The sequence below is a fragment of the Strigops habroptila genome, chromosome 6 (genome assembly GCF_004027225.2).
Source record: "Strigops habroptila isolate Jane chromosome 6, bStrHab1.2.pri, whole genome shotgun sequence".
NCBI classification, from domain to species: domain Eukaryota; kingdom Metazoa; phylum Chordata; class Aves; order Psittaciformes; family Psittacidae; genus Strigops; species Strigops habroptila.
In genome coordinates, this window is record NC_044282.2 from 75,945,187 (window position 1) to 75,961,383 (window position 16,197).

At 48.9% G+C, this 16,197-nt stretch overlaps 1 protein-coding gene across 4 annotated transcripts in view; it reads right to left on the minus strand.

Annotated features, from left to right (window-relative positions):
* Positions 1 to 16,197, minus strand: part of CFAP61 (cilia and flagella associated protein 61) — a 106,723-nt gene that overhangs the window by 14,567 nt on the left and 75,959 nt on the right. For all 4 annotated transcript variants that reach the window (XM_030489173.1, XM_030489171.1, XM_030489172.1 and 1 more), the window contains 3 exons: positions 12,336 to 12,663; positions 11,751 to 11,842; positions 9,246 to 9,451 (listed from right to left, as the gene is read on the minus strand). In XM_030489173.1, the coding sequence (XP_030345033.1) occupies positions 9,246 to 9,451; positions 11,751 to 11,842; positions 12,336 to 12,663 (626 nt within the window). The remainder of the gene's footprint in view (positions 1 to 9,245; positions 9,452 to 11,750; positions 11,843 to 12,335; positions 12,664 to 16,197) is intronic.

A 16,197-nucleotide genomic window follows, 5' to 3' on the forward strand; every position in this document is an offset into this window, starting at 1 on the left:
TCAATGCAATGCATTATGAAAAAACAATTAAAAGGAAATTAAGTGTGACGCACCAAACCAGCAAACAGGCTGTGTGCAGAGCTATGAGTGCTTCAGTCCCTGGTTTATGGATTCTGAGGCCAGTCACTTGCAATGGTTTGCATCATTATCAGTGTGAATCAGCAAGGTCCTGCTGCAAGCGAGTGTGGCCGGCACAGCTGAGCAGCCTTCACCTGCTGATTGGGACGTGGGGTTTCTTAGTAACCCAGCTCTTCATTAGCAAGTTACCAGCTCCTTAAAACTGCAGTGCTGTAGAGAAATCTAAAGCCGTCTAAGGGTCCTGCCATTTGTACTGCCTGGCTCTGGAAGTACAGCTCTGCCAGTGCACCTCGGGTCAGCATCTAATTCTGCTAGCGAAAGAGCTACCAGATATCCCTTCCCGTGCTCCTCTTCCCTCATCCTGTCTGCCTCCTCATGAAAAGCACACAGATTTCCCTCTAATGAGGCCACAAAGCGCACTGAGCAGCAAAGCCCCTCAGCCGCGCTCGTACCTGCCACATTTCCCTTCTGCTTCCTTTCATCCCTGCAGAAAAGAAGTCTCACCGCCTGCACGATGAACAAAAGCCTTAGGTGGAGTCCCTAAGTGATCACAGCGTGCTAATGGGGTGGGAGCTGGCAAATTCCAGCCAGCAGACATCCGAGTGTTTCTCTTAATGAACAATCCCGCTCCATTTCTGAATGGCTGGCTTAACAACAGCTTTTCTATGCAGCATTCATGTTTAAATGTGACATGCATTTCATGTTTAAATAACCTCTGATTACCCAGGCTGTAAGTAATAAATTTGTATCTTTACCTTCCCCTTTTAAAGCAATTAAACTATCAAATATTCTTCTTTTTCTTCTTTGTTCTATTGTGAGATGTTATTAGAGTTGTGTCAATACAGTCCGGTGTGGTGCTTTCTGCTTAAACTCTCATTAAATGACACTGCTTAATAAATCACTTTTAGCCTGATGTAACAGAACTGTAATGTGTGAATTGAACTCACGTAGGAAAGATGTAAATGATTAATTTAAAATAAGCAAATGTTGTTCATACCACTCAGAATGTTCAGCTTGTACAGCTCATATGAAAAATGTAACGTGAGCACAAGCGACGCTCCTGTTCCAGCACAAGTGACACGCTCCTGTTGCATGCCTGGCAGCCTTGTGTCCTGTCATGTATTGGTGGTACCTGTTACTGGTGAAGCTGCACTACTCCGTGTAGAGCATCCCTCATTTCCCTGGGTGCTGAGCCTCTGGCCAGCCTGCAGACACATCTTCTAAGAGACCTAAATTACATCTTCTAGCAGACAACATGCCAAACTTGCTCATTCCCTTCATATGCGAGCACCGAGTCCCATCTGCTATTCCAGCACTGGGAAGGAAATTCCTTTCCCTCATTTCAGCAGAATCCCCTGTCCCACGCAAAGGTACTGCCAGAGCCACAAGCCACCCCCCAAGTCCCACTTGCCAAAGAACCTCTGGTTGATGTCTGCCAAGGGGGGCTTCTCCCTGCGGCCCTGCCCCTCATCACCAGGCCCGAGAGTGACCTTTGCAGCGTGGTGGACATGCACACCCCAGGCCCGGAGACCCCCAGCGCTTGCAGTGGAGATGAGGCACTCAGAGCACACTCACATCCTGCTGCAAGTGGCTCTGCTATTGTGTGATAACCATCTGCTCCTCGTGGTGCTCCCCGAGACCACCACGCTGGGTAGAGACCTGGTCCATGGGCAGACAAGTCCTTAAAGTGCTGGAAACCAAATTATTAAAAACGTGAGCTCAGCTCGAATGCGTGTGTCTGTGAGGTTCCCCCTTCACAGTGCAGCTGCCTGTGTGGACTCCCGGAGGGGACTGACCCGTCACCCCCTCAGCCCTTCACTGGGAAGCCTGCACACACAGAGCAATATCTGAGCACCCAGGGGTGTGCACCACGGGCTGCGGGATGCAAACTGAGGGGTAGTGAGTACAGATGGCTGAAAGCACACTTCTGGTAAGAACTAGACATAAACACACTATAAGGAGAGCGCTTGGCACCCTGTGTTATGTGTTATTCAGAACTCTCTGACTGCTACACCATGCGCTAGCCTGTCAGCATGCTCCACACACTGTTAGATGCCAGAAGTGCTCAACATAGAGCATCCCACTAACTTCAGCAGCACACGAGAGGAAACTTGGTGAGTAGGAACGAGAAGAAACTCGTAGAGGGGTTGGCTGAGCAGCACATTTCAGACCCTGAGTGGCAGATGATGTTGCCTCTGGCAGGACACTTCCTCACTGCCAGCCCAAACTGTGCCATTCCCGCAGGGACACTGCCTCTGCTGCCAGACAACAGTGGTACTCCTCTGCCTCGTCAGCAGTGTTTGCCACACCAATGTGATGCAACCAGAATCTTCTGGGGGTCAGGACTGGAAACAGGTCCATTAATACAGCATTACAAAATTCCAAGTAAAGCACCACTCACACCTAATTTGATAAATAAGCTACTTGAGTATTTTGGAAACTGGTGGGTCAGATTTCCACACGTTACATTAGTAGATTTGGTTTTCATTAATGCCAAATGAAGCCTACATGAAGCACTTCTACCTTACATTAAAGGCATGATGTCAGTGAGCATCCATTTGGTTGCCAGGTGTCAGGAGACCCCTCTAATGATCCAGTTGGTACTTAAGATGCAGCAGAGGGAGATTCCATCGCTCCGTGGACATGTTCCATGACTTGGCAACTGCCTTCACCTCGGGGGAGCACACGGGGTGTAACTGGCTGGGGACACTCCTCCTCTGTGAAGCACTATGGAGCACACAGGGTGTAACTGGCTGGGGACGCTCCTCCTCTGTGAAGCACTATGGAGCGCCAATGACCAGGAACAAATCTCTGCTGCCATGGCAATGGGAAGAATCCAAAGGCTTCCAATCAAGCAGAGAGACCTCTGAGGGACAGGAAGGAGTGTGCTACAGGGGACACTTCATATGGAACCTACTGGAATTTGCTTTGTTCCTCCTTTAAGAGAAGTCTTCCCTGTCAGAAGGAGCCTCACTCTCGGGTGCTCAAATTCCAGATGAGTCTTTTTGAGATGCAAACTTATGGGAAATGAATAAAAAATGCAGAAACTTCTTCCTGAAGTGGGTTCCAAATCTAGGGAGTAATGCTGTTAAACTTCCAGGTAACCTAAAAGGTTTGTATGCAAAATACCCAGCTTCAGGATACAGTGTCTTTGGTTCCTGTGGTTTTGCCTGCCCTGACACAGGACAACTGCAGAACGTGATGGCTGCAGGCCTGGACAGAGCGACTACACCAACATGGTGGCATGAGGCAGATGGAAGGGTGCCCATTGCTGATGGCAATGGTGCCTTTCTCCTGTAGCACAGTGGCAAGTGAGGATGAGACTTTCCTTGATCAGTAAATACTGCCTGCCTGAGGCCCTCAGATCTCATTGCCCACAGACCTTGCCATCCCATAAACCAGTCAGAGGGACGGAGTGCATCCCACTGTGGTGCAGCCAGAGGCAGCTGTCTGACTGGATGTGGTCATCTTCTGGCTTAACAGCCTGTTTCCTCCGCTGTTGTTTGCATGGGTGGCAACAGAAACATTGGCTCTTGAATTCCTGTTCCACTAAGGAATGAAGAGAGCCCACAGTGAGCTCAGAGGCTGCTCTGAATGAAGCTGCAACACCCAACACCTGTGAGAACAGGCCCAAATGTGGCTGCAGAAGCTTAACAACAGGCAATTACTTCTGCAAAAGACGAATATCTGCTGTTATCACATCAATACCTCTGCCACCGGGATCACAGCCAGGCATCCCGAGCATTTATTCTCTGTGCAGCTGTAGAGTTGCTCCAAGACCTCCTTTAAAAATGCCCATAGTACCTGTCTGCTAAAGGAGGAGGGAAAAGAAACTCCCAAACTCTTCAGTTCCATCAGATGCAGTGTTGCTGGTTTAACCAGGAGAGCTCAAAGCATTGTTTCGCTGGAAAAGGAGTTTCATTCAAAAGCTTTTGAGGCTTTCAGCGAGCTGTGAAAATACTGTTAATGTGGAGGAGGAGCATCAAACCTACTAAAAGCTCATACCTCGAGTGTGCTGGTGCACCATGCAGCCAGGTGCCTGTGGTGATACAGAACGATGATTCTCTGTTGGCTTTTCAGCTACTGCTTAATAGGTTGGTAAATTTATGAACTTCAAGTGTTAAAGGGCAGCAGTCTGAATACTCATAACCAGTAATGGTGTGCCAGGGGCATCAGACTTGGTCTTGCAGCCCTGGGGGCTGAGTGAATTCCTCCCCTGCCTGCTCCCTCCCCAAACACACCTGTAGGAAGGCAGGGGTAAGAGATGTGGCTCCAATCTTCTACTTGGTTGTGCGTCAAGTCCTGCAGGTTTTAATCACTCTGAACTCCCACCGAAATCAGTGGAAGGTGTCTCGCACAAAAGGAAATGTTATTTCTCTCATCATTACCACCAGCCCCTGTTCCAGGCGCAGCAGCGGAAGGGGTCAGTTACTTGTTGAGCTGCCTGAACCTGGAGCCTGTTGTTAATGCTAATTTGAAGCTGGCACTGGCACATTATGGTCAGGAAATCCGGCTCCGTGGGGTTAACGTCCAGCTCCGACACCCGACGCAAATCAGGGAGGAAACGCACCGCTCGGCGCAGCCTCTCGTTAGTCAGGAGGCAATTTGCATGTTACACAGGAATAAATGAGCTCCCGGGTGGCAGCTGAGCCCGTTCCTGGGACGAGGAGCCACGCTGGGAAACCTGAATGCAGAGCAAGAGATTAGACCTGCACTTTCCTGCCGCACAGGAAGCCCCCAGAACACAGGCCCAGAGGAGGGGGGGCAGGTTTATAAGCTTACCCAGCAATCCACAACATTCCCACTGCCTACCTTCTCACTAAGGGCACTTCACATCTCACTAGAAGGTACTGCCAGTGGATGCAAGAGGAATGTGCACTGGTTTAGAACGAGTTTTTCCAAAGTCAAAGGGAGAAATTCAATCCTAACATCAGCTTTGCATTCGCGCAGTCATGTGAGATCATTACAGCCCATGTGAACACCACCCAAAACAGTTCTGCTTCTCTATCACATCTCTACACAAAGAAATCAACTAATGCATTCTCGTTTTCCTTGCCAAAAGATGTCCAGACACCACTTTTTACCTACATCAAAGCCTCAAGACAATTTTCATCTCACAAGAGATGCTAAAACACTTGGCAATTATATGGTTTTCTAATAGACAGTCTTCTCATGGTCAGGTTTTAACACTGTGTATTGTTGTATATTGGACATATACATACATACCTACCTTGTATATAACATTGCATTATGTGGATGTGTATGCACAGTATATATGATATGACATTATATATTATGAGACTATGCTATATTGCCAGACTTCTTCCACTGCTCTACCTCCTCCTGAAAGAAGCAATTTCCTGTGCTGGTCTCTCTGTGCCAGGACTGCTGCATGGGGATGACAGGCAGTTTGCTTCCTCCACTGTCTCTTCCCTTTCTTACTAGTCCTCTCCCCCTGCCTTGGCTGCCTGCAAAGGGCTGTCCTTCACTGCAGTGGGTTGTTCTGCCTCCTGCCTGTTGAACTACCTGGAGAATCTATCCTCCTTTTAGTACAGATATTTGTAACAGACATACCAGGACTGATCTGAATGGAAACACACGTGCGTGTGTGTGCATGCGTGTGCAAGCACTGGAAGAAACAAGCAAACAAGGATTAAAGAACAGCGAATCCTAATTGCTGCAGAGCAGCATCTGTGATTTCATTCAAATGACCAAACAGCAAGAAGGACCAAACCTATCTAAAGATAAGGCATAAAGAAGATGAAAAACAGGGCTGGAGGCAATAAAATAACCAGATAAGAAAAACCTGGCAACTGTAATTCAGGAATTTTGCCACAGGCTAATGAGAGGTGAGAGAAAATAAATAATGAGGCAAAAGATCCCAAACAACATCCACATCTAAAGGCTGTAAAAGACAGGTCCAAAATTAGCCCATCAGCACTAATTAAGAGGAGCTCAGGAGATGTGCTGAGGACTGATGAGGGTGTCCCTCTGTGGCACACCAGGGATCTTGGCCAGGCCATGCAGATGTGCAGGGCACGGTGCCTGTGAGATCCCTGACCAGGCACCCTGAGCACAGGGAACAGCTCACACGAGCGGTGTTGCAGGAGCTGAGGGCAGAGCTGCACCTCTCGATCTCTCCGCACTGACTGCCCTGACAACTCCTGTTAACAGTCAGCACCAGGATCTTCATGTCCATGAGCTTTGTAAAACCTATGGGGAGTTTAGAACTTGACCTTTCTTGTAATCAGCTTGTGCAGTGCTTGGGGATCCTATCACGATCGTGAGAGCAAAGGGGGCCAATGCATCCTGAGTTCCTCTCCTGTAGAAATAAGCTGTCCATTCAGAAGTTAATGTCTCACCTCTTCCAGACCTGTGGGCGCTGCTATGAAGGGTGCAGAGAAGTGGAGCTGCACCAAGACCCTGGGCTGGGCTACACACCCAACAGTGGGAAAGGGAACTAATGCTGGTTTTGTTGAGGTCAGGCAAATCCTGCTACCTGTGGTGCAGGCAGAGGTCCCAAAGCAAGATGATTTATTCTTTGAGATGTTCATGCTGGGGTGAAACTTGCTAGTACATAGAACAGCTGGCACTGCGAGCATATCTGGGCAAACAGTGGTGTTAAGTGTCTGGCAGCATTTGTGGCTGATAGGAAAGCTTGGGCCACAGTTGTGTTTGCATATTGTCACGCCATGGAAAAGACTGATGATACCTCACCACAACCTGAATATTGAGTTTCTTCCAGTGCTCAGGATGCATTAGCTGATCAGCATCAGCTGTGACAAGGCAGGAAAATTATCTGTCTTCTTAGCCTGTATCTCATACAGTTGTGTCATCCTCCCTCAGTTTCTACTTCACACTTATTGACGATACACGGTTTATGTGAACTTGACAATTGCTGTGCTGCTCCTCTCTTGTAAAACAAACCCAACATTGTCTAGAAATCAAGATCAATCCCTGTAGCAGCAGTAATTCACAAATTCCACACTCAGCAGAGGTGTACAAAGGTCTCCTGAAGTGAAATTTGTGAAGAGACATTTTTGTCCAAGAAACTCTTAAACCTCATACTTGAGGTTTGGGCTTATCACAGAATCCCAGCCTGGTTTGGATTGAAGGGACCTTAAAGCTCATCCAGTTCCAACCCCCTGCCACGGGCAGGGACACCTTCCACTAGAGCAGGTTGCTCCAAGCCCCTGTGTCCAACCTGGCCTTGAACACTGCCAGGGATGGGGCAGCCACAGCTTCTCTGGGAAAAGTCTGTGCCAGCGCCTCAGCACCCTCACAGGGAAGAGCTTCTGCCTCAGAGCTCATCTCAAACTTCTCTCTTTCATTTATCCTGTCTTTCAGTACAAGATGGGAAGACGAAACAATAAGGAGAGAGCACAGAACTGCCCAACACACCACAAGCATTGTGAGAGCAGCATGTCCAGTCCCGGTGAAGCCCCGAGTCCTTTCCAGGGAGGCCACCTTTAGCAATGCAGCTGACACCGCTGTTCCCAAAACACGGCTCACAAACCATCCCTCTGCTGTTAACCGAGGGGCTTGGCTGGGTGCCCCCTCCTCTGCCTCCAGCAGACACACGCACTTCCCTGTCTGAGCAGTGCGCAGCGCTGCACCCATGTTCTGTGGAGCTCTGTGACACTGGACCTGCAGAAGGGCAGAAGCTAGAGGAGGGTACAGAAGCCAGGGGCTCTTCAGTCCCTGTCTCAAGAGATCAGGTGCTTCATTCCTACAGAGTTTTCGAACTAGCAGATCGCTATTATGATTCAGTTTCTTTTGAAGCACAGCACATCCTTTACAGCAAACTTGTACAAACTGTTACCTAAATAACATTGTTTAAGGTGGAAATTCTGCTACCATTTATGTCTTTCTTCACATCAGTTACAAAACAACAGAATCAGAGGTGGAGATTTTTAGGGCACCATCATCAGCTCTTCATCATGACAAAAATCCACCATTTGCTCCTGTGCTTGGCTTTCTGTCTCTGAACCAGCCTAGGTCATGTGGTATTTCACTTCTCCATCTGTGACAATGCAGGTTCCCAAACGACCACTTGTGAGGGATGTTTTAGAATGAAAATCAAAATAGGATGTATCAGCAAGTTCTTCTTTACCTCCCGTTTCAATTACATGCTCAAAGCATTCTACCCCATGAATGAAACTCAAGGCTGGGTTGGGGTTTTGTGTTTGTTTTAGCCAAGTTTGACTTCCAAAGCACTTGTTTTCACTGAGGCAAAAGGAACAAACCAAGTCTGAGTTTTTAGGCCAGGTCATTTTTTTAAGCTATGAAATTCTGGAGAAGCAGCAGCAGATTAAAGATGTGGTAGATTGTGTTTCTCAGATAGATTGTGCTTCTCTCTGTAATAACCTCCTTAATGAAGTTTGCATTTCCAAAAGCAATGAAGAATCATCTCAGAGGAGGTGGCACATAAATCTTGCCAGGAATAGCCAGGCTCTGCAGTCCCTCCTACCTCCTGCAGAGCTGCCTTGGAACACCGAGGCCTCTGACTGCTGCGCTGGCGTGGGCACAGTGGGCAGAGGGGAGCACCTCAGAACACTGCAGGACCTGTGCCATGGTGGGATGCAAGTCCTGCAAGGTGGATGGGGAACCTCCACTAAATAGAGTCCTGACACAGCCTCCAGCTGTAGAATTCACTTAAAAAACTCCCTTACGTAGAGAACGCTGTCTAGAGGATAAACTTCAGGGTTGGATTTATCACCAGATACTCAGGCACCTTGTGAATGTGACTGTCATCATGAGTGATTTAAAATCTAATTCACAAATTTGATTCAAAGTGATGAAAACACCCCCTTTTAAAAGTGACTTCTGACTATGAATCTCCTGTAAAAGAGGATTGGTCAGGTTCAGCTTAATGAGTTATGCCTACTGAATATTCTAAGCAAAAGTTATCAAGATGCTGAGATGCTCTTTCAGATGAAGGATGGTTGAGAAAACCACTGCTCCTTCTCTCAGCAGATCTCAGTCACACAGTGCTTTGCAGGAAGGTCTCCAGGGCTTCACTGCCACTGAGAATCTTGCCAAATAGTAGAAAATATTATTAAAAACCTATTTGTTGCTTTCAGAGAAAACAGGCAGAAACCATAATAAACTAAACCTACAATTCTGCCAGAATGTGGATGTGATGGACAATGTTGGGTTTCTCTCACCTGTAAAGGTCCGTAATCTGCCCTTGATTCCAGCGATAGCAGAGATCGTTGAGAAGACGCTCATGCTGGCCATACAAGCAGATGTAGTTGGAGACAGGGAAGGGTTCCTTTGAAAAGCAGGTGATGCCATCGACCATGCTGTACTTGTTGATATGCATCCTGAAGTAATTCCCTTCTCTTGCCTCTCCAGTGATGATCTCCATCCCCTGGAACAGAACACACAAACAAAGCTGTGGAGGTGGAATGAACACCAGATTGGGCACATGGAGAGGACAGCCAGAGCTCCCCAGCTGATATTTACCACTTCTGAAAATCCACAGCCCTTTTTTTGCACCACAACACCCACTCCTGGTAACATGCTTTATACAACAAGGTGCTTTGCTATGGTTTGGATGCAAATACTTCCCGTGTGGATTAGGCCACTAATACACTGCACACAAACTGCAGTGTACAGCAGGGCAAGCAGCACGGGCTGCGCTGCCACCCCCAGTGCCATTCCAGACACCACGGGGTGTGCCGGCAGTTGGGACACAGGAGCCATGAGGACCTGTGACCTCCTGGCGCAGCAGTTGGGGTCCCCAAACAACATGAGGTGCCTGTTTCGGCAACTGAATTGAACTCTATTCATCCCACTTTATTATGCAGAGTCCGCATTACTGCAGACACACGTGTGTTGTAGTTTACTATAGGACACCACCTGATGAATGAAGAGCACAGGGGTGTACCTGTACTCCCTCTCCAGATTTGTAACTATGCATATATTTTCATATATGTATATACAAACAGTGTATGTCCAAATTCATGGCACATCATAGAAACTACACCATTGTAGGCAGAGGGTTGGTACTACCACATTAACCAGCTACAAACAGACTTCAACATTACAACTCAAAGGTTTATGACAGATCAATTGAGCATTTCTGGCTTTGTGTAGAAGTTTTCCATAGTCAGAGGTGTGACCTCCAACAAGGGAAGAAACACCAAGAAGGTTCCTGCTCAGTTCTAAACCAAACTTCTGTTTTCTAAATGGCACTGCACTAGATGCTTGCCCACAGCTGAGGGAGGCTGGGCTCGATCTCTTGGGATGTTTCTGCCTTCGAAATGGTGAATTACTATTGCCTGTAAAAAATATATATGCATATGAGTGTGTGTGTGTATATATATACATACACCCACACATACACACACATACATATCAATTTAGAATTGCTGTCCGTGACTCCCTCCTGCTAACTTGAGCAGGGGCTGCCAAGCATTGCTAACACCAACTCTACTATCAATAAAAGACTAATAATGGTGGATGTTGATGCTCAAACTATAGCATTTAGGTTCAGCTGGTTAAATCAATCACTTAAAAGACACAAATGTAAAGATTTGTTTCAGACCTCACATTGCAGTGGGATGATGGAATAGCTTGAAGCTACTTTTTAAGCTGTATTCATGCTCCAGTTTCATCCATTTCTGAGACCTGTTGCTAGGCTACAGTCCCCTTTGTTACTTCCACATCTCTCTGCTAATACATTTCACTGCCTTCGCTTACTCCTTTCTTAGGAAATTCAGGATTTACCTGAAGTTCCTTGAGTGGCTGTGGAGATGTTCCTGGTTCAGACAGCAGGTAAGCAAAGCTGCAGCAGACCAATTCTGATCATGTTCTAGCAATCTGGAGTGACAAACCCAATTTTTCCCTCCCTGATTGTCCCTTCTGCTTCCCCGTACACACTGCCTTGGCCAGCTCATCGGGATCTGCAAAGCTGGGAAACAAGGTGAGCCACGCTTTGATTCCTCCCCCCAGCGCATGGATTCCTTTTTAAATAAAATCATTTCTTTCCATGGACCATTTTTCCCCAAGTTGTAGAATCAACACTGAAGTAGTCTTTTAAAAGCCACTCTTTATAGGAACTACAAGAATGGGTTTGATGCAGAAATCCCTGAGGAAAAAGGTATAATCTGAATGAACAGGGGCTTGCCTAGGTGCATGGTCCTCTCTGGCTTTAAAATACACGAATCTATTCTATTTTCCTACTCTATTTTCACAAGTCAGGTTCTCCAGCAGGAGAAGTGTCTCTACATTGGTATCATGGGACAATCATCTCCTGTGTAGCCCAGCTGTGTGAAGTGCTTCCCCCACCATGAGCCAACTCTCATGGCTGCAGCACTAGCTACCTTCTGTCAGTGACGTACAGAGCATCCTTTCCAGAACATACCCTTTCCCTGCTACTCTAGAAATCAACCACATTTCACTGACAGACTGCAAAGGTTTATCATCTCTATGATTACGTGCATTCATCTCTATCCCTCTACTGCAGGGACGAAAGAGGTTAAGCACTAAGGCTGAAAGGGTATTTTAGTGAATCCCAGCTGATCCTATGTCCACTTTACAGAAACCATGCTTACTGAAGGTATTTCAAGGTGTGTGGCACCTGTGCAGGTACCTGTGCCATCCTAAATAAGGACATCTTCCCAAATGGAGGATGAAACAAAGAAAAGTTCAATACTACAACTTACATGATCGCACAGGGCAAGTTCCAAGTCCAGACGGATGGGGATTCCTGGTTTGGCAATATGCAAGTAGTGATAGCCTCCAGGAAGAACACCTCCTGCCAGGAGGAAAATAGGAGATTTATTAAATCGCAAAGAAGAAAATAAAGTATTTGTTTGCTCTCTTCATGTCTTTTTGTTTGTTTGCTAAATGGCTCTAAAAACAGAACCAGGAACTTATTTTGTTTTGGTGGACTTTGTGTTATAAGCTTTTTTTGGGTGCTCTTACACATATTGATGCAGCACCCGCATACTGGAAAGTTCTGATTACAGTTTTATTGATCTTGAACTTGGAATAAAGACACTGGGTTTCACTGGAAACACTCCATGTTTACTGCAATATAAGTGAAAACACAACTTGGTTTGTTAGTAGCAAAAATCTACAATATAAGCTTTTACTGCAACTCACCTCTCTCCACTGACTAGATAAGGAGCTTTGAGGGCTTCACTGCCATGACATGACAGCTTGGGCGAGGTAGAGCTACCCTGGTTGGATAAGGGCACAAATATCAAGAAGGGTACGAAAGTATGAGAGAATCCAGTTGGACGTACCTTTGATTTTGCACCCTTTGTATGTGGGAATGAGTCTGTCTGTGCCTTCTGATGCCACAGAAGAGGGCTTAGGGGTTAGATCCAGAAGATTCAGCATTGATACAGCGAGCTCAGAGCCAATCTCTTTTGAACTGAAGTTGCTGTGTGTCCACTCATCTACATAATATCTCCTGGAGTACTTTGTTAAGGGACCTGCAGCCCTGATGCTCACATCATTAGTGCAGAATTTGGTATCGATCACAAGTCTTCCATCAAAAACCAGGCAAGCATCATTAATTGCCTTAAAGGTTTCATAATCCACCGTCCTGTAGGCAAAGCTAAAAAATGCCTGAAAAAGAGATGCAAGTAAGGGGAGGTTATTACACATCAGTTACTGGCTCATTTCATAAATCAAAACCTTCTCTTCATGCTGAACATTATGTATTTTAAAAAACAAGAACATAAAGTATGTTTTTCATATACACAGATAAATCCTTTTGATCCAGGATTACTCAAATTAACCCAAGGACAGTAGCAAGGAGAATTACTGAACTGGACTCGTCTACTTCTGGTTATTAGAGGAGTTTTATTTTAAAACTAATAGAAAAGTATGGGGAACCACCTGAGTGGTTGTGCAGATCTTCTGTGGTAGTGTGAGCTTATGGAATAGGCCCAAACCCCTTCTGAAGCTGTTCCTCTTCTTTCAAAGAAAAGCCAAACTGAAAAACTAAGTACTAAGAAAGCACAATGTACTTTGCATCTTAACTGCATCTTACAAACCTTTTTCCAACTGTTGTGCCTCACCGTTTTTACCAACAAACCACGTCACCCTGGCATCCAGCACAGGGACCTTCAGTGAAATGGGAGAGAGGAAATGAAAATCATTTGGGGGCAATGTCATCCCCACTCAAACCACAGCAGCAGAACTTCAGCCAGTGGAAGCTGTGGAGGCCAAGGGGTTTGAGAGAGGTACAAAAGGACTGAGTATCTGCATGAAAAGGAAAGCATTCACATCTGTTATCCTTAATAGTGACGTCGATTTTGGAAAGCCTATCCAGACTTTGTCAGGACTCAAAGACATCTCTAACTCTTCCAGATCTGGCTAACACTTGCTCTGGGAGGCAAAGCAAATACTGAGCTGTATCCCTTTGGTGCTTGGGACTGCTGGGCCACTCCTGGAGACAGGGCACGGGTCTAGATGGACACCAGATCCCTGTAGGTCACCCGTGCCAGCCCAGAGAAGGTTGTGTCTGTATGTAAGTCCTTGGTACATTTGGCACTCAGTTACTGAGTCTGGTGATGAGCAGATACCCATTCACTATGGTTTGTTTTGTGGGACTAAAAAGAGACGTGACTTCTGTTCTCAGGAAACACTGCCTGGGCTGTCTTACTCCTGCTTACTGAAGTGGCCCTGAGGTAGGGATTTATCTCAGGACCAGCATCTACTGACGCCATGAACTCATCTTCCCCACAGGAAGATTTCAAAGGCATTGAAAGAAAATCACCCTAAATCCTTCAGCTCCTCCTGTAAGTCTCAAAGCAGAAAGCAGTGATAATTCCCTTCGTCTTCTCCTGGCACCTGCGCAGCCCCTCTCCTGGGGCGTGGGGAAGCAGCTCAGCGCCGTGTCCCAGAACAGGAGCCGCGCGGCAGCAGCGTGCCCAGCGCTGCGGCGCCGGTGGTGTCGCAGCGTGGAACAGATGCTCAGGCAGCACGTGCTGCCAGGTGAGGGCTGCCTGAGGAGCCGCTCTGACACCCCGCGCAGCCTCCTGCCTGCTCCGCACGGGCACTGTGCAAGGAGCGTCAGAGCCACGCACATCTCATCTCTGTCTGGGTATGTGCTGCATCTGGTTGTCTGTGCTGCCTGAAAGTAACTTCAAAAAGGCAAGAGCCCATCTGAAACCTGGAACCAAACATGCAGTCCCGAGGACAGAAGTGCTGGGGAAGGTAAAACCTGCATCACCTGGAGGTGTCTCAGCTCTGAAACATGAGAAATGAGCAGCAGACAACTGAGGTTGGGTCACTCCAGCTTGGAGCCAGGGGGCACACACAGAAGAGCCCCTGCCCCAGGCCCTCACCCCCATCTGAGCACTGCAGACAGCAGAAGCGGGAGAAACTACAACTACGAGCAGTGTCTTTGTAGTTGCCTCTTCCAAAGGATAAACAGAAAGCTGGCAGAACACGTCCCAAAACCAGGGTAAAACAAGAGTGCACACTGGACATCGAGAGTTAAAGTAGTAAGAGTGACAAGGTTGAGAGATGTTTTAAACAAGACTGTGGTCTGCAAGGGGTGCAGATGAAGACTGACCATCTCACTGGTACAATACAGTTTGTGCAGCTCCAGCGCCTTTACAAAGAGCACTCCCCTTCATCAGTGCCCTCAGCTTTTAAAATCATTATACAACAAAAGCTGAATGTCGCTGCCCACCACCAAGAAATATCACTGTGCAGGCTGGGGAAAGGGTGAAACATCATTGGACGAGCACATGTCACCTTGCTGCCTTCACCTTGACCAGCCCGAGACAACCGTATGAGGCAAACCAGCACCAGTAACATGTCCTTCTCTCAGCACCAGCCTCGGGGAGGAGGCGGTTGGGACCTAGGTAAAAGCATTACCTGATTATCCCACCAAACAGCGTCCCTGTGGACTAAGAGCAAATGTCAGATGCTCACGACTGGACGAACAGGCACAGGAGAGGGGAGAAAAAAGGACTGTGAATGTCAGCAACGGCGGTACGGCAGAGCCAGGCAGCAGCGCAGGCAGAGCCAGGCAGCAGCGCGGGCAGAGCCGCTGGGCTTTTCGTAAGGAAGCACATACAGTTCAGGGAATTGTACCCATCCACAAGATCCCAAAGCAGGGAAGCTCTGCCCGCGAGGGCACGGGGGCCACCCAGCCCCAGCGCTGGCTGACAGCAGCCGTGTCACCGAGAGGAGGAGACGGCAGCGGGCTCCCGGCTGGGAGCCATCTGTCAGCCCCGGAGGCAGGCAGGGAGGCAGGGGGGGATGCAGGCGGGCAGGCAGGCAGGGGGCAGACAGGGAGGCAGAGAGGGAGGCAGGCAGGGGGCAGGGAGGGAGGCAGGCAGCGGGCAGACAGGGAGGCAGAGAGGGAGGCAGGCAGGGGGCAGGGAGGGAGGCAGAGGGCAGACAGGGAGGCAGAGAGGGAGGCAGGCAGAGGGGCAGGGAGGTAGGAGGCAGGCAGAAAGGCAGGCAGGGGGCAGGGAGGGAGACAGGGGGCAGACAGGGAGGCAGAGAGGGAGGCAGGCAGAGGGGCAGGGAGGTAGGAGGCAGGCAGAAAGGCAGGCAGGGGGCAGGGAGGGAGGCAGGAGGGAGGCAGGCAGGAGGCAGGGGGCAGACAGGGGGCAGGCAGGAGGCAGGAGGGGGCAGGCAGAGGGGCAGGGAGGTAGGAGGCAGGCTGAAAGGCAGGCAGGGGGCAGGGAAGGAGGCAGGAGGGAGGCAGGGGGCAGGCAGGGGGCAGGGAGGGAGGCAGAGGGGCAGAGGGGCAGGGAGGGAGGCAGGGGGCAGAGGGGCAGGGAGTGAGGCAGAGGGGCAGAGGGGCAGGGAGGGAGGCAGGGGGCAGAGGGGCAGGGAGGGAGGCAGGGGGCAGGGAGGGAGGCAGGGAGGCAGGCAGAGGGGCAGGCAGGGAGGCAGGGAGGCAGGCAGAGGGGCAGGCAGGGAGGCAAGAGGCAGGCAGGGAGGCAGAGGGGCAGGGTGGGAGGCAGGGGGGCAGGCAGAGGGGCAGGCAGGGGGCAGGGATGCAGGCAGGAGGCAGGCAGAGGGGCAGGCAGGGATTTTCTCCAGTTGTTCCATCCTGCAGGACTCAACAGAGCAAGGCCCCCAGAGCTGCCAGTCAAGAGCTGATGGTGGCTGAGGCCCGAGCACAGCCCG